Here is a 21911-nt window from a genome sequence, read left to right as displayed (position 1 = left end):
AAATAGAGCAATACTAGTTAATTTCACTGAATTACAGTTAAAAAGTAGTACTCCCTCCTGCATCGCTTTTTGTAAATCCAGAGTAGGTTTTTGAGCTCGGAGTCGGAAAAACTCTGTAGTGTGATGTCGCCAATCATTCTACTGATACCGATGCACGTCATGCTCGTTTACATTTGAGTGCTCACACACACACACACACACACACACACACACACACACACACACACACACACACGACTTCACTGACATACGCACACATACAAACACAAAATGCAGACATTCAGTTTTGGTTGTCCCACCTTTTCTCCAAGCACACAATCACATTGACAGAGAAACAGCTTCATTGTTTACCCCCCCCAGTAGGACCACTTCAACACTATTGGTAACAGCTAGTTACAGAAAAGAGCACTTGAATAAATCAGACATATGACTCCTTATAAACTGTAACAATGAGTGAGAGAAAACTTTTGTTTCTCATTTGTGAAAACAAGAATCACATCAGTGTTTTTTTCTTCTACCCAGCAGTGTGAGTGAGTGGGTTAGTGTGAGAAGGACGAGGGGGGACAGAGAGGGGAAAAGAGGGAGCGACAAACAAAGAACAAAAATGAGAGAGCGAGAAAGAAAGAAATTGAGTGTAAGAGATCAGTGTCTCAATTCCATCCAAATCAGAGGAGCAGTAGTGTCCTATAGGTCCTAGTCCTCTCTGTGAGGAGCAGTAGTGTCCTATAGGTCCTAGTCCTCCCTGTGAGGAGCAGTAGTGTCCTATAGGTCCTAGTCCTCCCTGTGAGGAGCAGTAGTGTCCTATAGGTCCTAGTCCTCTCTGTGAGGAGCAGTAGTGTCCTATAGGTCCTAGTCCTCTCTGTGAGGAGCAGTAGTGTCCTATAGGTCCTAGTCCTCTCTGTGAGGAGCAGTAGTGTCCTATAGGTCCTAGTCTTCTCTGTGAGGAGCAGTAGTGTCCTATAGGTCCTAGTCCTCTCTGTGAGGAGCAGTAGTGTCCTATAGGTCCTAGTCCTCCCTGTGAGGAGCAGTAGTGTCCTATAGGTCCTAGTCCTCTCTGTGAGGAGCAGTAGTGTCCTATAGGTCCTAGTCCTCTCTGTGAGGAGCAGTAGTGTCCTATAGGTCCTAGTCCTCCCTGTGAGGAGCAGTAGTGTCCTATAGGTCCTAGTCCTCTCTGTGAGGAGCAGTAGTGTCCTATAGGTCCTAGTCCTCTCTGTGAGGAGCAGTAGTGTCCTATAGGTCCTAGTCCTCTCTGTGAGGAGCAGTAGTGTCCTATAGGTCCTAGTCCTCTCTGTGAGGAGCAGTAGTGTCCTATAGGTCCTAGTCCTCTCTGTGAGGAGCAGTAGTGTCCTATAGGTCCTAGTCCTCTCTGTGAGGAGCAGTAGTGTCCTATAGGTCCTAGTCCTCCCTGTGAGGAGCAGTAGTGTCCTATAGGTCCTAGTCCTCTCTGTGAGGAGCAGTAGTGTCCTATAGGTCCTAGTCCTCTCTGTGAGGAGCAGTAGTGTCCTATAGGTCCTAGTCCTCTCTGTGAGGAGCAGTAGTGTCCTATAGGTCCTAGTCCTCTCTGTGAGGAGCAGTAGTGTCCTATAGGTCCTAGTCCTCTCTGTGAGGAGCAGTAGTGTCCTATAGGTCCTAGTCCTCTCTGTGAGGAGCAGTAGTGTCCTATAGGTCCTAGTCCTCTCTGTGAGGAGCAGTAGTGTCCTATAGGTCCTAGTCCTCTCTGTGAGGAGCAGTAGTGTCCTATAGGTCCTAGTCCTCTCTGTGAGGAGCAGTAGTGTCCTATAGGTCCTAGTCCTCTCTGTGAGGAGCAGTAGTGTCCTATAGGTCCTAGTCCTCTCTGTGAGGAGCAGTAGTGTCCTATAGGTCCTAGTCCTCTCTGTGAGGAGCAGTAGTGTCCTATAGGTCCTAGTCCTCTCTGTGAGGAGCAGTAGTGTCCTATAGGTCCTAGTCCTCTCTGTGAGGAGCAGTAGTGTCCTATAGGTCCTAGTCCTCCCTGTGAGGAGCAGTAGTGTCCTATAGGTCCTAGTCCTCCCTGTGAGGAGCAGTAGTGTCCTATAGGTCCTAGTCCTCTCTGTGAGGAGCAGTAGTGTCCTATAGGTCCTAGTCCTCTCTGTGAGGAGCAGTAGTGTCCTATAGGTCCTAGTCCTCTCTGTGAGGAGCAGTAGTGTCCTATAGGTCCTAGTCCTCTCTGTGAGGAGCAGTAGTGTCCTATAGGTCCTAGTCCTCTCTGTGAGGAGCAGTAGTGTCCTATAGGTCCTAGTCCTCCCTGTGAGGAGCAGTAGTGTCCTATAGGTCCTAGTCCTCTCTGTGAGGAGCAGTAGTGTCCTATAGGTCCTAGTCCTCTCTGTGAGGAGCAGTAGTGTCCTATAGGTCCTAGTCCTCTCTGTGAGGAGCAGTAGTGTCCTATAGGTCCTAGTCCTCCCTGTGAGGAGCAGTAGTGTCCTATAGGTCCTAGTCCTCTCTGTGAGGAGCAGTAGTGTCCTATAGGTCCTAGTCCTCCCTGTGAGGAGCAGTAGTGTCCTATAGGACCACCTATAGGTCCTAGTCCTCCCTGTGAGGAGCAGTAGTGTCCTATAGGTCCTAGTCCTCCCTGTGAGGAGCAGTAGTGTTCTACAGGACCACATGGGTCCTAGTCCTCCCTGTGAGGAGCAGTAGTGTCCTACAGGACCACCTATAGGTCCTAGTCCTCCCTGTGAGGAGCAGTAGTATCCTACAGGACCACCTATAGGTACTAGACCAGGGCTGCCCAACCCTCTTCCTGAAGATCTACCGTCCTGTGGGTTTTCAGTCCAACCCTCTTCCTGGAGATCTACTGTCCTGCAGGTTCAGAGTCCAACCCTAATTTACCAGTTCTGATTCAGCTAGTTAAGGTCCTGTTGAGCAGCTAATTAGTAGAATCAGGTGTGTTAAATTAGGGTTGGACTGAAAACCCACAGGACAGTAGATCTCCAGGAAGAGGGTTGGACTGAAAACCCACAGGACGGTAGATCTTCAGGAAGAGGGTTGGATTGAAAACCCACAGGACGGTAGATCTTCAGGAAGAGGGTTGGACTGAAAACCCACAGGACGGTAGATCTTCAGGAAGAGGGTTGGGCAGCCCTGTACTAGACCTTCCAGTGAGGAGCAGTAGTGTCCTTTAACACCACCTATAGATTATAGTTATCCGTGCGTGGATGATATGCTACTGCTGCTGATGTTGACGACGTGAGGTATTGACTGAGGTCCTGTGCAGTTCACAGGCTGCTGTTGTGCGTGACTGTAGTGTAGGCGGGGTTTGAGCAGACAAGATGGCTGCAAGACTAGGCACTTAAATCCCCGCTGTGACCAGAGATCCATTGGCCTATGTGGAGTCTCAAGCTTGCAGTTTTTTTTTTTACAAGAAAGTGTGTGTGTGTGTGTGTGTGTGTGTGTGTGTGTGTGTGTGTGTGTGTGTGTGTGTGGATGAGAGTGTGAGCTGATGCGCTATGCATATCTTCAGTGTGTATGGTAAAGACAGGGTCACTCTCGTATGCTGGCAGAGTAAGAGAACTGGGGGAAGTGTGCTGGCTGGTTGGGGATGCCACAGTCCAGGTTGGTATCTAGAACACGAAGAACACACTCAGTCAACATCACCTCTAACGACATGCTTGGTGACATATTGTGTCACACACAAACAGGCACACACATGAACTCACACTTGTCTGGAGGTGTGACGGTGATGGTCTGTGCCGTGAACTCGTCGTCGAAGTAACGTGTATCAGTCTCTGACGTCACCTGAGGCTTGAAGGGCGGAGTCAGCTGAGGAGGAAGAGAGCGAGCAGTGATTGATTGGCAAATGGTCTGCTTGGCACTCAGCATCAAGAAGGATTAGGGTGTAAGGCCCTGCGATAGACTAGTGTCCTGTCCAGGGGGCGTACTTGTATATCAAGCTGCCTCGCGCTACAGAAACAGGCTACTTACTTTACTTATTTATGATGCAAGGTCATTCAGGGATCAGTCAGACGGCAGTCGACGTGGAACTAGCCCATTGTAAAATCTGATCTGCACAGCATGACTGCAAAAACGGCGGCAGGTAGCCTAGTGGTTAGAGCGTTGGGCCAGTAACCAAAAGGTTGCTGGGATCGAATCCCCGAGCTGACAAAGTAAAAATCTGTCGTTCTGCCCCTGACAAGGTAGTTAACCCCCGGTAGGCCATCATTGTAAATAAGAATTTGTTCTTAACTGACATGCCTAGTTAAATAAAGGTCACATAATTTTTGTATTGTTTTTTTAATCAAAGACCTGGAATGCCACCATTTATTGACTGACTATCAGTAGCGCGAAGCTATCAGCCTCCAGTCACTCACCTTTCTATCTACCACGTCCTGCCAGTTGATGGCGCTGAAGAACTTGTGGGACATCACTTCTTTGGCATCATCCGGTCCTCCCCCTAACCTGTCAAGAACAAAAATCAGAGGTTGCTTCAAATGGTGCGCTCACGTTAGGTGCACTGCTTTTCTGAAGAAGAGCATCTCACGTTTTTTTTGTCAGAAAGCTCAACAAAAAAAATCATTTTGGTCACATATGCTACTGAATGTTTTGCTGTAAGACCTGGAACTTTGATTTGGGAGCACCAGTGTGCCGTGGAAAAGAGAACAAACCGAGCATAAACCGAGTGCTTGTTTCGAGCCCAAACCGTTCAAAAGTTATGACCCATATTATCTTGGCTACATTTTTTTTTTTTTTTGAGCAGTGACAGGCCTCATTTTTACATTCAAAAACCATCTAACAGGCAACTAAAACTAGTCGCGGGCCACTAACCATTTGTTAACACCTTGTTCAGTCATTTTACCTCATTAGTTAGCTAGCTAACATCCTGGTAACTTTACCAGTCTAAGCAACCATTTGGTGGCACAGAAAGAAAGGAAAATGGATAGCTTCTTCTGGAGATGTGCTTCAAAAGTAGCCTGAATTCATATAGGCCAAATGTAGACTATACACTGACTGTACAAAACATTAGGAACACCTAATATTGAGTTGAACCCCCCTTTTGCCCTCAGAACAGCCTCAATTCGTCGGGGCATGGACTTTACAAGGTGTCGAAAGCATTCCACAGGGATGCAGGCCCATATTGACTCCTTGTTTCCCCACAGTTGTGTCAGGTTCAGTTGAAGATACTACTTCAGTGCTATTTAATAAATATCCATGTTTTCTGAACGAACAAACAGTTTGAGTGTGTACTTTGGACATACACACACACACACACACACACACACACACACACACACACACACACACACACACACACACACACACACACACACACACACACACACACACACTTGTTTAACTAAAAAATTAAAATTACCTCACACTCAACGTCAACAAAACAAAGGAGATGATCGTGGACTTCAGGAAACAGCAGAGGGAGCACCCTCTATCCACATCGACGGGACAGTAGTGGAGAGGGTAGAAAGTTTAAAGTTCCTCGGCGTACACATCACGGACAAACTGAATTGGTCCACCCACACAGACAGTGTGGTAAAGAAGGCGTAGCAGCGCCTCTTCAACCTCAGGAGGCTGAAGAAATTCGGCTTGTCACCAAAAGCACACAAACTTTTACAAATGCACAATCGAGAGCATCCTGTGGGCTGTATCACCGCCTGGTACGGCAACTGCTCCGCCCACAACCGTAAGGCTCTTCAGAGGGTAGTGAGGTCTGCACAACACATCACCGGGGGCAAACTACCTGCCCTCCAGGACACCTACACCACCCGATGTCACAGGAAGGCCAAAAAGATCATCAAGGACAACAACCACCCGAGCCACTGCCTGTTCACCCCGCTATCATCCAGAAGGCGAGGTCTGTACAGGTGCATCAAAGCAGGGACCAAGAGACTGAAAAACAGCTTCTATCTCAAGGCCATCAGACTGTTAAACAGCCATCACTAACATTGAGTGGCTGCTGCCAACATACTGACTCATCTCTAGCCACTTTAATAATGGAAAAATTTAATAAATGTATCACTAGCCACTTTAAACAATGCCACTTTTATATGTTTACATACCCTACATTACTCATCTCATATGTATATACTGTACTCTATACCATCTACTGCATCTTGCCTATGCCGTTCTATACCATCACGCATTCATATAATTTTTTTTATGTACATATTCTTATTCATTCCTTTACACTTGTGTGTATAAGGTAATTGTTGTGAAATTTTTAGGTTAGATTACTCGTTGGATATTACTGCATTGTCGGAACTAGAAGCACAAGCATTTCGCTACACTCGCATTAACATCTGCTAACCATGTGTATGTGACAAATAAAATGTGATTTGATTTGATCTAACCTTGTGGGGGGACACAATTGATTCCCATTCAAAATCTTATTTTCCCTAACCCCAACCCCAACCTTTAACCCCTAATCCTAATCTTAACTCTAAACTCCCTAGAAATAGCCTTTTTCCCTTGTGAGAACTTAGTTTACACACTTACACTTAAGCAGATACCCAGCCAAACACAAACGGGGTCCTCCCTGAGCAGGCCAGTCAGTCACACCTCCCACCCCTACCCCCCCCCAAGCACCACATACCTTTGCTTGGGATCCTTTTTGAGCAGGCCGGTGAGCAGGGCCCTGCCCTCTGGAGCCAGGTTCTTGGGGAATCGGATCTCCTCCATGAGGATGAGCTCAAAAAGTCGCTCGTGGTCTTGGTTGTAGAAGGGCAGCCGACCGCACATCATCTCGTACATGACCACGCCCAGGCCCCACCAGTCCACCGCCCGGCCGTAGTCATTGTCCTCCAGCACCTGGACGGGCAGGGAGGGAGGGAGGGAGCGTTGTTCACAGTGCAGGCCTTAAATGCTCAAAATCAGACAGACAAAAAAACTGTCTAAACAACAATTTGCAAGTGACCAGATTGGATTTGAGTCACTTCAAACTGCCACTTTATGGGGTCTTCAAAATAAATGTTCCAGAGGCAATCTATTGCCAAAATTACCATACAGTATGAGGTATCTTTCTACCTAAATACTCACTGCATTAACATAAAACATGAAAACAATGGATTATCAATGGATAAGCCAATTAATCTTAAGGTAATAAATGGCCCCAATAAAAACAAGTGGTTCTTCCAGGAACAGTCTAAAATGGCCTCTCTCCTTGTCTCACTTCCTGCATTTGTACTGTTACAAAAAGAGAAGACATTTTGCAACGGAAATGGAAAAAGTTATTCCCTATTAGTTTGTGTTTTCTTACGCTTGGTGCTTAATGAAAACAACTAAGGTTGTATGACAACTGTGTAGCATGTGCTTGTGCCACTAGCCATGCCCAGCAGCGGGCCCTCACCTCCGGCGCCAGGTACTCCGGGGTGCCGCAGAAGGTCTTCATGGTGGCACCGTCCGTGATGCCCTCCTTACACAGCCCAAAGTCTGTGATTTTAACATGTCCGTCATTGTCCAGCATTAGATTCTCCAGCTGAGAAGATGCAGCGAGACGGATGAGACATTAGAACAGAGTTTCAAACATTATTGAGACAGTCATAACATTATAGAGAGAACGACAGCCAGTTTGAATAGTTGGAGCGGGGAATTTAACCCCAGCCTCCAGTGGGGAGAGGAATGTGTCTAAGCTGGGCCTGTGGCACCATTATTATCACCATTATTACCACCATTTAGGAAAATCACATGACTGAAGTATGAAGGAAAACCCAAATCCTTAGATGAATATGAAAGCAGGACGGATGACTATGAAAGCAGGACAGAATCTTCAGTGCCTACCTTCAGGTCCCTGTATACCACGTCACGAGAGTGGAGGTACTCCAACGCAGATACGATCTCAGCGCCATAGAAACGGGCCCGGTCTTCCGTGAACACACGATCCCGAGACAGGTGGAAGAAGAGCTAGAGGGAAGAAGATTGCAAAAGAGAGTGAAAAAAGGAGGATTCATTTGAGATGTTTTGATATAACAGTTTCTCCATTGCTTGAACACTTTTAATACAGCCCACTAAAATACATGTGTTTGCCAAAACACCACATCTCTTGCAAAATGCACTTATACCATCACAACTTTAAAAAAAAAAAAAAAAAATCACAAAATTAGCCAAATCCATTCAAACGGTATAGTATTTAATCGAATGAGAAGGTTCATGTCACCATATTGATTTGAGTCATTTAGCAGACGCTCTTATCCAGAGCGACTTACAGTTTAGTGCATTCATCTTAAATGGCCAAGTGTAGCCAAAAACATTATTTTACTGTGTTTTATATACATTTCCACACTGAGTTTGAAATAGTAATGTAATATTGTCAAAATGATGATAATGCCCTTTAAGTGTGAAAACCACCTGAAATTTCAGCCTGTATTTGGTGGGATGGAGTTTTGGCCTTCCATGGTGACATCACCAGGCAATAAATTAGTTAATAGACCAATTAGAAAGAGAGTTCCAAACTTCTCTGCCAATAACAACTAGTTTTCCCCTCCCTTCCCCACTCTGACCACTCCCAGACAGTCCTAGCTAAATTTGTGGTTCAGAAATTGCTCTGTTTCTTTTAGACCATTTTAATTGAAAACACAGTAAGATTCTTAATTGTTACCCAGAAATGATTTGATATTGAAATAAAAACAGCTGCATTGGCCCTTTAAGATAGCTAGATGAGACAACCACATATCATAGTAACTACCAGCAAAGTCGGTGATAGTAAGAAAAGACAAGTGCAAAGTCAGATTCACCCTCGTCTTAATCCTGGTCCTGGGGACACAAAGGGGTGAACATTTTGTTTTTGGCCGTCGCACTGTTTTGCAAAAAGTGTCTTGTAATAGAGATTTGTGTCTACTGTTTTGCAAAAAAGTGTTTATCATTTGCATTTAGTGTGAAAACAATGTGAAATTACAATCTGTTAATTATTGTTTTGGTCATGTGGATCCCAGTGTTCAAGCAATCGAAAAAATTGTGTGTGTGTGCTCATGCATATCTGTGTGTACATTGGGACACCCACCTCTCCTCCGTTGGCATATTCCATCACAAAACATAATCGGTCATGAGTCTGGAAAGCGTATTTCAGTGTCTGGAAGGGTGGAAGAAGACAATTGATCAATGTCCTCCTATTAGATCAGATGTTTCTTTATCGTCTGATGTTCACAGATATTTTCTTTAAGTACCAGAAAATATGCTGTGATAAGAAAAGATTAACAACAAAAATATAGAGACATGTCATAGGCTAGGCATGACAAATACAAATTCATGAAAAAAGGCAAGACAAAAATGACAGCTTTTACCACCAACAGCCCAACTCCAGTCCTCCAGTCCCCCCAACAGCCCAACTCCAGTCCTCCCAACAGCCCAACTCCAGTCCTCCGTTCCACCCAACAGCCCAACTCCAGTCCTCCGGTCCCACCAACAGCCCAACTCCAGTCCTCCGGTCCCACCAACAGCCCAACTCCAGTCCTCCGGTCCCACCAACAGCCCAACTCCATTCCTCCAGTACCCCCAACAGCCCAACTCCAGTCCTCCAGTACCCCAACAGCCCAACTCCAGTCCCACCAACAGCCCAACTCCAGTCCCACCAACAGCCCAACTCCAGTCCTCCGGTCCCACCAACAGCCCAACTCCAGTCCTCCGGTCCCACCAACAGCCCATCTCCAGTTCTCCGGTCCCACCAACAGCCCATCTCCAGTCCTCCGGTCCCACCAACAGCCCAACTCCAGTCCCACCAACAGCCTATCTCCAGTCCTCCGGTCCCACCAACAGTACACATTTCTGTAGTAAACCCGGGCAAGCACGCCTGATTCAACTAATCATCAATGAGATGAATCAGGGGAGTTTGTCTGGGGCTACAACGACAAAGTGTGCCGTTAAGGGTACTGGAGGACTGGAGTTGGGAACCACTGCTACACAGGACTATACAGCACATGTGGGTGTTCTGTTCTGGACCAGCACATGTAATGAGGTGAGAGGAACACGGAGCACTCACCGTGAGGAAGGGATGCCGGGTGTTCTGTAACACTCTGCTCTCTGTAACCGTGTGTGCTACCTCGTCCTGGACACACAGATCAGAGGGTCAGCCTTTCACAGCAACACATACATAAGAATACCATCATGGCTCAGTCATTGTGAAACAGATTCCCTCCTTCACAAATCACTGAAGTCAGGGTATGTTCAGAAGGTATTACTGGAAACACAAGACATTCCAAATTTGCGCATTGGCGGCTTCTCGTATGAGATGAAGCCCGGCGACGCAAGTGTTAAGGCAACGTTAAGAAACACAACATAATAGAAACAATTAAAATATCCTTTGCTTATAACATATTATAACATAAATATACCACGGCTGTCAGCCAATCAGCATTCAGTGCTCGAACCACCCAGTTTATAAAACAAAATATACCACATACTATGCACAATAAAGAACAATTAAGACTACAGAACAGGCCTAATGCATACGGATCGTCATTCCCCAATAATAAACTGATGGCCAGTAGTCACCACTGTAAAGTGGTATAGGTTAGGCCTATTTCGTTACCTTAGCGATGATGACCTCCTTGCGCAGGATCTTCATGGCGTAGTGCATCCCCGTGGCTTTCTCCTTGACCAGGATCACCTTGCCAAACGTGCCCTTCCCCAGCAGCTTCAGGTAGTCAAAGTCACTCATCGTCTGACAACAGAGACAGGGTTGGACAATCAAATAGCTTATATTGGGTGACCCAGTCCAGCCAAACACATTCCCAATGGGCAGGATGGACAGTGGTAGTGATGATGAAGTGTGATACTTTACTAAACAGATCAATCACACACCTGCGCAGGAACAAACCAGGATTCAACCATTGTGGAAGAACAATGTGTGAGTGAGCATGTGGTTTATCATGTCATTCAATTAGCATGTATTTGTGTGACACTTACCTTTACCTTGTAAGCATTTGTATCTGTCATATGCACAGTATATGTTACTGCAAACACACTCACCACTTTGGAGTTGGTCTTGGACATGGCCACCTCCATCTCCTCAATGCTGCTGCTGTCGCTGGGAGAACCAAACAGGTCCATGGGCTCCTCCTCCTCTCGTACCTTCAACCCATTGGCCACTGCCTGGATGGCACGCATCCACCCCTCTCTGACACACAATGTCCAATTACTACACCATAGTGAGCTTGTAGGATTCCTTTGAACCACTAAGAGTTTGTCCATGACACAGACAGAAACATATCCCTCCCTCCACCTCTGTTGACTACTGTTATCCCTCTTCCCCACTGCCTACCTACCCTTTCCATTGGCCCCTTCCCACACCTCATAGTTACCCAAATCCCCTCCTCACCTCTCTGCATTGCTTTCTACGTGGAAGGTCCTCTCGATGACAGTGGTCCACTGCAGGCAGCGAATAACGAACGTGTTTGGCTTGGGCCGCTCCGTTTTCATCAGCTGGCATTCTGGGACGAAAGAGGAGACAGAGAAGAGGGATCAAGCGTTACAAATGTTTTAATGCCTCAATCCATTGTTTTTACCTCTGTTGTTTCATTTACAAAGTGTGAACTGTGAAGACCCCCAAAGCAACATCCAGGCCTGCAAACACCAAAACACTCCATTTAAGTGTTCTGTACAGAGGTGGTGAGAGGACAGCAGGTCCTGCTCTGTAAACCCTGCTACAGAACCAACACTGCACAGAGTCCCCTGTGACATCATCAACAATAGTTTTCACTTTGAGGGACCCTCACCTCCCACTGAGAAATTGTTGAGAGGGGGCAAGCTCTGGTCGGACAGCTCAGGCTTCTCTTTGTAGCCGATGAAGGAGCCGTCACTCTTCAGGATGAAGTAGCGCGGCCTCCAAGTCTTGATGTACTCACCTGCACAGAGAAACAAGTGGGCTTGAGTGCACAGCACCCGACAACTCTCATAACCTAGTCTCTGAGGTTAGGCACAATGCACATTCTATGGCAGCTACATAGTTCGGATTAGAATGTGTCGAGACATGTATGGCTTTGTCAGACGATGTTATTGAAATTGTGTTTGAAAGTGATTTTATTACATTTGCTGTGAATAATAAGAAACGGAGGGTCCTCACCTCTCTTGTGGAGCCATCCTTCCCTGACTACGCTGGCCTCATTCATAGTGAATGGTGGAAAGGTTGTGGAAGGGGGTAGAGGTGAGGAATGGGAGGGGTAAAGGGAGGGGGGCCTGGGTAACTGTTGGACTGGTCAGGAGGGTGTCAGTGTAAACATTGCCCCACCACCTAGACAAAAAATAAAACACAACATGAGAGAATATTAAATGACAGCTAGCCTACATGTGTTTGCAAGACATAGCCTACACAGACTACAAAGAGATGAGCAGAGATTGACAGTGTTTTGCATCCAAGATGATTTTCCCGGCAAAAATATTATTGGCACCTAACCTGTCTGGCTGAATGACAAAAAACTCAAACTTAGCTTGTATTTGACAATGGGGCAAAACGAGGGGTGTAGTGCTGCCGGGGCGTGGAGGAGTGGCGTGCCCTCACTGTTTTCTATTGGAGAATACACGGAGCTGGTAAAACTATTTCCGGAAAATGTATTCTGATAAATTATACTACCACAAAAATTCCATGAAAAACAATCATGTTGGCTTCTTCCCTGTGCTCTCACTGTGGTGGCGACAATGAGTAAGAACTATAGGCTACATGTGCGCGATGCGGAGGCCCGTCGGATGCTTGACCACTTTGGCCAATCAAAACTAAGAAAAATAAATCCTAATTCACAGTGGGTCTGCCTTGATGTTCAGAAAACTCCACGGACCCCCTCTTGCGCAGTGGAACCCAGAACGATGTGTGACCACTTGGTTATGGTGACACCGTTCTGCCGAGAACATCCAACCCAGTAACCACCGCAAAGCCCTCTCTGGAAGTTGCTGCAGCCCTGGTTGGGATATCTAGCCTACATTGGATACTGGTTGAGACGCAGGGCCCATTCTACACTGAACAAGAATATAAACCCAGTATGTAAAGTGTTGGTCCCATGTTTCATGAGCTGAAATAAAAGATCCCAGTAATGTAACATATACACAAAAAGCGCATTTATCTCATTTTGCACAAATTTGTTTACATCCCTGTTACTGAGCATTTCTCCTTTGCCAAGATAATCCATCCACCTGACAAGTGTGGCATATCAAGAAGCTGATTAAACAGCATGATCATTACACAGGTGCACCTTGTGCTGGGGACAATAAAAGGACACAAATGTGCAGTTTTGTCACACAGCACAATGCCACAGATGTCTCAAGTTGAGGGAGCATACAATTGGCATGCTAAATGCAGGAATGTCCACCAGAGCTGTTGCCAGACAATTTAATGTTAATTTCTTTACCATATGCTGCCTCCAACATCATTTTAGAGAATTTGGCAGTACGTCCAACCGGCCTCAAAACCACCTGTAAATATGTAAACATGCCAGCCCAGGACCTCCACATCTGGCTTCTTCACCTGCGAGATCCTCTGAGACGAGCCACCCGGACAGGTGATGAAACTGTGGGTTTGCACAACTGAAGATTTTCTGCACAAACTGTCAGAAACCAATTCCGGTAAGCTCATCTGCGTGCTCGTCATCCTCATAAGGATCTTGACCTGACTGCAGTTCAGCGTCTTAACCAACTTCAGTGGGCAAATGACCACTGGCACACTGGAGAAGTGTGCTCTTCACGGATTAATCCAGGTTTCAACTGTACTGGGCAGATGGCAGACCGCGTGTATGGCGTCATGTGGGTGAGCTGATGTCAACGTTGTGAACAGAGTGCCCCATGGTGGCGGTGGGGTTATGGCATGGGCAGGCATAAGCTACAGACAACGAACACACTTGCATTTTATCGATGGAAATTTGAATGCACAGAGATACTGTGACGGATCCTGTCATGCCAGTCATCCGCCGCCATAACCACATGTTTCAGCATGATAATGCACGGCCCCATGTCGCAAGGATCTGTACACAATTCCTGGAAGCAGAAAATGTCCCATTTCTTACATGGCCTGCATACTCACCAGACATATCACCCGTTGAGCATGTTTAGGATGCTCTGGATCAACGCGTACGACAGCGTGTTCCAGTTCCCGCCAATATCCAAAAACTTCTCACAGCCATTGAAGAGTGGGGCAACATTCCACAGGCCACAATCAACAGCCTGATCAACTCTACGCGAAGGAGATGTGTCACACTGCATGAGGCAAATGGTGGTTACACTAGATACTGACAGGTTCTGATCCACTCCCCTATGTGTTTTTAAGACACCTGTGACCAACAGATACATATCTATATATTTCCAGTCATGTGAAATCCATAGATTAGAGCCTAATTTATTTATTTCAATGGACTGATTTCCTTATATGAACTGTAACTCTGTAAAATCAAATATTTTTGTTCAGTGTCAGGGTGGGCAATTGGAAGTTTGATTTGGGCCAAGTTGGAAGTAATACTGCATTTAGGTTATAGTTTATTGAGATGAATACACCACACCAAAAGCTTGATTTTTATGGCTGTTTTAAAACACATTTCCCACAATTCTAGGTAGTAATAAGTAATGTTCACAACTTGGTCAATTGATAACATGTTTAACATACGCAAATAAATTCAATGAATTGATAGTTCACCTCTGTTTTCTTTTATTCCGTAATAGGGTATACTGTAACCATGTGTCAAAGCTAATCAAATCAACGTGTATTTGATACAAAGATGCACAATACAATGAAATGCCTACTTGCAATGAAGCTCTCCTTGCAAACAGTGCAATGATATCAAGCTATATGTATTTACATTAGGATATAGCCTACAAATAGCTATAGCATTAGGCTATAGGCCTACTGCAAATGATTGTTTGTTCCTGAACTGGGAGGATGGCAGAGCTATCCTTCAGCTTCACGAGTTGATTCAACTTCTTTAACATCATTGCACGATCCAGGCGCTGTCCTTTCAGCACCATTGCAGGGCGCTCACCTCATCAAGATCGGTTGCCTATGGCTAATAATCATACTCATCACTTATTATTATTATTATTACAAATAGAAAATTCACTTCTCACAATGCTGCTCATTTAGTAAAGTTAGATCAAAGCCGAAGCAACGTCTATCAATATCACAATTATTAATTTGCATTTGACATAACAGAACCAAATATAAAACCATAGCACAGTAGGCCTATAAAGTTACCGTTACACCTAAAACACCTACTGTAATTTATAACGATATTTTTAAATGGTTAGCTGAAGCTGAATAGTCAACAAAAAAATTGCATGAGCCAAAACAGAACCCACCACTAGGCAGGATATATGCATTGATTGAAACAAAATACAAGAAAGGCTAATAGTTTGTTAACACCATCTGCTCTAATTCTCTCCCGAAACAACAGTCATTCAAGAATATCTAAATGCATATTCCCGTGAATCTGATTGAGATCAATGAAATGATTGGCATGGAGATTAAGTTTGAACGTCTCAACGGTAAAACGTGAATAATTATAATTCAAGATTGACAGTGATGATGGCCTATTTGGAAATTAGGAGGCCTATGCCTAACTTGGTGTTTGAGGATATTAAAAAACACAAATGTTTTTGAGACGATGTGTGTGGGCATAGGCAGACGTTGCAATTGGAGGATACATTGTATATAACGATAGGCTATTCAATTGTTTACATCTGTCGGTACAAACTTTGATTGGGGAAAGTATGACGTGTATTTTTTTAACGCGCTCCCTCACCTAAAAAAAAAGCACTATACCACTGGGCAAGACTTGTGCTGCAAGAACAGATAACGCTCCTTTAAAAACAACTGGGAACTCGTTAATCTCCGACTTCAGTGCGTTCAAGACAACTGGAATCTCGGAAAAACGAGCCCCGTATGGGAAAAACATTTTTCTAACGGTCATCCAACTCGGAATTCCAACTCGGGAACTAGGGCCTCTTTCTATAGCTCTGTCTTTCCGAACTGAAGATCAATGACTTCATGACTTGACCTCGTAATTTTCCGAGTTCCCAGTTGTCTTGAAAGCACCAATGGATCAGAGAAACGTGCCAGTGGGTACCAGCAAGCACACCAGCACAGCGGAATCAAGTGTTGCAATGCAACGGGTGTACAGAGCGCAAACGACATCGAATTGGCCAGCTAGGTAGGCGCCTAGCCGACACGCAAATCAGCTGTCAAACCTATAGCTAACTAAAACCTGTTTTGCTTGAGAGCTAACTAGCTACTCAGGACAGGCTGAAACTTGATATCTGTATATAACGTTATATATATATATATATCTGGAGCGCAATGACTAATCAATAACTGCTATTTTGTTGACAATCAATGTGTAATGGATCGACGATGGTGCATCTGACTGTAGCTAGCTGTAATAAGAATAGCAAATGAAATGCACTTAAATAGATAGGGTTAAATTGAAATGGCAAGGCACAAACGGTCTGAATGTTGGATAGCCACTTCTATCTCGAACTAGCTAGATCAGCTAATCACGTTTTTGGTAAACAGCTCACACGACACTAACTTTAGTATCATCATAGCAGCTAGCTAACGTTAGCTAGTTGGCAATCTGTTAGCTGGCAAGCCCAGCTTCAACTCTGAACAGGGACTGACAACAACACCTGTCACTTTTCCACCCGCAACTTAAAACGTACACGTGTAACTTCTTACAACTTAACTTCACCATTTACTCTTTATCAAGGACCTAGTTAGCCTATATTGTAAACAAACAGAAGAAACCTCTTATAACCTTTGACGTTAGCTAGCTACGCTAGGTTCCATTTGCACCCCACCATGGTCATGGCCTCTTGAGAACAAGTAGACACCGATGAACCCTGTCTGTTTCTCGAGTACGATATGGGAATGGCCCACCGACTAACTATCTCTGCAACAAGGACGTCTCAGGATGGTTGTTTTCAGCAAGTTATCGACCCTGCACCTTTTATCCATGTGTAGCTAACGTTAGCTAGTTACGTTACCTGAGTTTCGCCTGCTTGCTGCAGTGGTGTTTGCGAAGAGGGTGCACTAGTATGAGCCGTAAATAGCATATACATGCGTATTTATACGCTGTTTTCAAAACTTAGCCCCACGTTGTTCTTGTTTATTTGATAGACTCAATCCAGTACAGATACTATCTTTGTTACAGGCCATCCAAGAAGGAATCCCAAACAGGCAACAACAACAAAACAAAAAAAATACGTAGTTGGGACACGTTGTGCGTCAGCCCGAGCAGATGTCCCCCTGTCTGGGCCCGTGGCGAAACGGCCGTGCTATACGGGATCCTTGGAACGTCCCTACCCCTCATTTAAATTTAAAATGATTATCAAATCAAATTATATTTGTCACATACACATGGTTAGCAGATGTTATTGCGAGTGTAGCGAAATGCTTGTGCTTCTAGTTCCGACCATGCAGTAATATCTAACAATTAATCTAACAATTTAACAACTACCTTATACACACAAGTGTAAAGGAATGAATAAGAATATGTACATTAAAAATATATGAATGAGCGATGGCCGAACGGCATAGGCAAGATGCAGTAGATGGTATAGAGTACAGTATATACATATGATATGAGTAATGTAGGGTATGTAAACATTATATAAAGTGGCATTGTTTAAAGTGGCTAGTGATACATTTATTACATACATTTTTCAATATTAAAGGGGCTACAGATGAGTCTGTGTTGGCAGCAGCCACTCAATGTTAGTGATGGCTGTTTAACAGTCTAATGGCCTTGAGATAGAAGCTGTTTTTCAGTCTCTTGGTCCCTGCTTTGATGCACCTGTACTGACCTCGCCTTCTGGATGATAGCAGGGTGAACAGGAAGTGGCTCGGGTGGTTGTCCTTGATGATCTTTTTGGCCTTCCTGTGACATCGGGTGGTGCAGGTGTCCTGGAGGGCAGGTAGTTTGCCCCCGGTGATGCGTTGTGCAGATCTCACTACCCTCTGAAGAGCCTTACGGTTGTGGGTGGAGCAGTTGCCGTACCAGGTGGTGATACAGCCCGACAGGATGCTCTCGATTGTGCATCTGTAAAAGTTTGTGTGTTTTTGGTGACAAGCCGAATATCTTCAGCCTCCTGAGGTTGAAGAGACGCTGCTGCGCCTTCTTTACCACGCTGTCTGTGTGGGTGGACCATTTCAGTTTGTCCGTGATGTGTACACAGAGGAACTTAACTTTCCACCTTTTCCATTACTGTCCCGTCGATGTGGATAGGGGGCTGCTCCCTCTGCTGTTTCCTGAAGTCCACGATCATCTCCTTTGTTTTGTTGACATTGATTGTGATGTTATTTTCCTGACACCACACTCCGAGGGCCCTCACCTCCTCCCTGTAGGCCGTCTCGTCGTTGTTGGTAATCAAGCCTACCACTGTAGTGTCGTCTGCAAACTTGATGATTGAGTTGGAGGCGTGCATGGCCACACAGTCATGGGTGAACAGGGTGTACAGGAGAGGGCTGAGAACGCACCCTTGTGGGGCCCCAGTGTTGAGGATCAGCGGGGTGGAGATGTTGTTTCCTACCCTCACCACCTGGGGGTGGCCCGTCAGGAAGTCCAGGACCCAGTTGCACAGGTCGGGGTCGAGACCCAGGGTCTTGAGCTTAATGACGAGTTTGGAGGGTAATATTGTGTTAAATGCTGAGCTGAAGTCGATGAACAGCATTCTTACATAGGTTTTCCTCTTGTCCAGGTGGGTTAGGGCAGTGTGATTGCGATTGCGTCGTCTGTGGACCTATTGAGGCGGTAAGCAAATTGGAGTGGGTCTAGGGTGTCAGGTAGGGTGGAGGTGATATGGTCCTTGACTAGTCTCTCAAAGCACTTCATGATGACGGAAGTGAGTGTTACGGGGCGATAGTCATTTAGCTCAGTTACCTTAGCTTTCTTGGGAACAGGAACAATCGTGGCCCTCTTGAAGCATGTAGGAACAGCAGACTGGGATAAGGATTGATTGAATATGTCCGTAAACACACCAGCCAGCTGGTCTGCGCATGCTCTGAAGACGCGGCTGTGGATGCCGTCTGGGCTGGCAGCCTTGCGAGGGTTAACACGTTTAAATGTTTTACTCACGTTAGCTACAGAGAAGGAGAGCCCGTAGGTTTTGGTAGCGGGCTGTGTTGGTGGCACTGTATTGTCCTCAAAGCGAGCAAAGAAGTTGTTTAGTTTGTCTGGGAGCAAGACATCGTGGTCCGCAACGGGGCTGGTTTTCCTTTTGTAGTCCGTGATTGACTGTAGACCCTGCCACATACCGCTCGTGTCTGAGCCGTTGAATTGTGACTACTTTGTCTCTATACTGACGCTTAGCTTGTTTGATTGCCTTGCGGAGGGAATAGCTACACTGTTTGTATTCGGTCATGTTTCCGGTCACCTTGACCTGATTAAAAGCAGTGGTTCGTGCTTTCAGTTTTGCGCGTATGCTGCCATCAATCCACGGTGTCTGGTTGGGGAATGTTTTAATAGACGTTGTGGGTACAACATCACCGATGCACTTGCTAATAAACTCACTCACCGAATCAGCGTATTCATCAATGTTATTGTCCGACGCTATGCAGAACATATCCCAGTCCACGTGATCGAAGCAATCTTGAAGCGTGGAATCCGATTGGTCGGACCAACGTTGAACAGACCTGAGCACGGGCGCTTCCTGTTTTAGTTTCTGTCTATAGGCTGGGAGCAACAAAATGGAGTCGTGGTCAAATTTTCCGAAAGGAGGGCGGGGGAGGGCTTTGTATGTGTCGCGGAAGTTAGAATAACAATGATCCAGGGTTTTAGGGTTTTGCCAGCCCGGGTCGCGCATTCGATATGCTGATAAAATTTAGGAAGCCTTGTTTTCAGATTAGCCTTGTTAAAATCCCCAGCTACAAATTGAAATTTAAAATGGTTAGGATAAGGGTTAATGCAGTGTTTCCCAAACTCGGTCCTTGATTATTAGTGTTGATTGTTAGTGCTAAGGCAAAAAAACATGCTCCCCTTGGGGTCCTGAGGATCGAGTTTGGGAAACCCTGGGTTAAGGTTAGGGTTACGTAATGGTTAGGGTTAAGGGTAGAGGTTGAGTTTGGGGTTAGGATAGGGACGTCCCAAGGATCTCGGATTGCCCGGGACCGTTTCGCCAGGGTCCAGACATATAGGGGGACAACTGCTCAGGCTGACGCAACTCGTTCACACACATCTCCACCCAGGGAGTCGTCCCATACTTCTACAATTTCGAGGAAGACACCGATCGCCCTCTGAAGCTACTACCAGAGTATGTCTCGTGGAGACACCCAACACTCTGAAGATGGTACCAGAGTACTTCTCTGTAGTTGTGGAGACACCTAACACTCTGAAGATGGTACGAGAGTACTTCTCTGTAGTCGTGGAGACACCCAACACTCTCTGAAGATGGTACCAGAGTACTTCTCTGTAGTCGTGGAGACACCGAACACTCTCTGAAGTTGGTACCAGAGTACTTCTCTGTAGTCGTGGAGACACCGAACACTCTCTGAAGTTGGTACCAGAGTACTTCTCTGTAGTCGTGGAGACACCGAACACTCTCTGAAGCTGCTACCAGAGTACTTCTTTGTAGTCGTGGAGACACTGACCAGTCTCTGAAGCTGCTACCAGAGTACATCTTTGTAGTCGTGGAGACACTGACCACTCGCTGAAGCTGCTACCAGAGTACATCTTTGTAGTTGTGGAGACACTGACCACTCTCTGAAGCTGCTACCAGAGTACATCTCTGTAGTCGTGGAGACACTGACCACTCTCTGAAGCTGCTACCAGAGTACATCTCTGTAGTCATGGAGACACTGACCACTCTCTGAAGCTGCTACCAGAGTACATCTCTGTAGTCATGGAGACACTGACCACTCTCTGAAGCTGCTACCAGAGTACATCTCTGTAGTCATGGAGACACTGACCACTCTCTGAAGCTGCTACCAGAGTACATCTCTGTAGTCATGGAGACACTGACCACTCTCTGAAGCTGCTACCAGAGTACATCTCTGTAGTCATGGAGACACTGACCACTCTCTGAAGCTGCTACCAGAGTACATCTCTGTAGTCATGGAGACACTGACCACTCTCTGAAGCTGCTACCAGAGTACATCTTTGTAGTCATGGAACCCCTTCTATATTGACCTCCAGTGCTGAATTCCATTAACATGATTTGGATTTGGATTTTTTTTACATTTCTCAGTTGTGGTCATTCATATCAGCACCGTTTCCGTTCAGATAAACGTTTGCTACGTTTTATTCCGAATTTGTCATGCGTTTCAGAATAATATAACAACTTCCTGCCCGACTACATTGCAGACGCATGCCAGATCTTACAATGCCTGGATAGTTATAATTTATCCAACACATTTATCCAAAATGTACATTAGCTGAATTTATTACAGTTGAGAGAAAATGACTTAATATAGTTGTGTGTGTGTGTGTGTGTGTGTGTGTGTGTGTGTGTGTGTGTGTGTGTGTGTGTGTGTGTGTGTGTGTGTGTGTGTGTGTGTGTTCATTTGTGGAAGAGTGGGTGAAGTGATCAAATAAATTTTTGTGTCCCCTGTCACGTTTATCTGTGTCAAATAATGACAAATGAATAATCAAGCTGGAGAATAATTTCAAACAAATATGTAACATCACTTTATTCATATTTAAATGTTTCATTGACAATTGCCTGAACTGATACTCAAACAGATTTTTGTAGTGTTTTAAAACTTCAAGCTTTATGCCGACAGGTTTGGATCATTTATTTATTTAAACCTCACATAGACAGACCATCATCATTAGAGGATCATGTGGAAATAAATACCATCATTTGGAAACTGGCTGCATTCCCAGTTAAGGCCAGTGGTTGGAAGACATGTACTGTTTCTACTCTGTCAAGATGTGTTTGATTTAGGAGCAGCTCTAACTCCTTAGGCCTTGATCACACACCAATAGTGTCATTGCATGTGTGATGGAAGAATGCACTGTTCATGCAGAGGGTTGCAATTCCATTGAATTGGG

The 21911-nt window shown here is 45.4% G+C and overlaps 2 protein-coding genes across 2 annotated transcripts; both read right to left on the bottom strand.

The window, feature by feature from the left end:
• Positions 1-554: 554 nt before the first annotated feature.
• Positions 555-2786, bottom strand: LOC120021537. Its single transcript, XM_038965328.1, has 2 exons — positions 2530-2786; positions 555-2478 (listed from the first exon to the last, which is right to left on the bottom strand). Exons 1-2 carry the CDS (start codon positions 2619-2621, stop codon positions 666-668), a joined length of 1905 nt encoding a protein of 634 aa, XP_038821256.1. The 5' UTR covers positions 2622-2786; the 3' UTR covers positions 555-665.
• Positions 2787-3354: 568 nt separating this feature from the next.
• Positions 3355-17185, bottom strand: LOC120021584 (RAC-beta serine/threonine-protein kinase-like). Its single transcript, XM_038965384.1, has 14 exons — positions 16909-17185; positions 12017-12184; positions 11670-11798; positions 11273-11384; positions 10924-11071; positions 10484-10615; positions 9935-10000; positions 8960-9028; positions 7741-7863; positions 7310-7438; positions 6557-6771; positions 4323-4410; positions 3672-3774; positions 3355-3575 (listed from the first exon to the last, which is right to left on the bottom strand). Exons 2-14 carry the CDS (start codon positions 12060-12062, stop codon positions 3496-3498), a joined length of 1440 nt encoding a protein of 479 aa, XP_038821312.1. The 5' UTR covers positions 12063-12184; positions 16909-17185; the 3' UTR covers positions 3355-3495.
• Between the last annotated feature and the right edge of the window lie 4726 nt (positions 17186-21911).

The sequence above is a fragment of the Salvelinus namaycush genome, chromosome 26 (genome assembly GCF_016432855.1).
Source record: "Salvelinus namaycush isolate Seneca chromosome 26, SaNama_1.0, whole genome shotgun sequence".
Taxonomy (NCBI): Eukaryota; Metazoa; Chordata; class Actinopteri; order Salmoniformes; family Salmonidae; genus Salvelinus; species Salvelinus namaycush.
The sequence above is the reverse complement of the archived record's forward strand: the minus strand, read 5'-3'. Positions and strand labels throughout refer to the sequence as shown.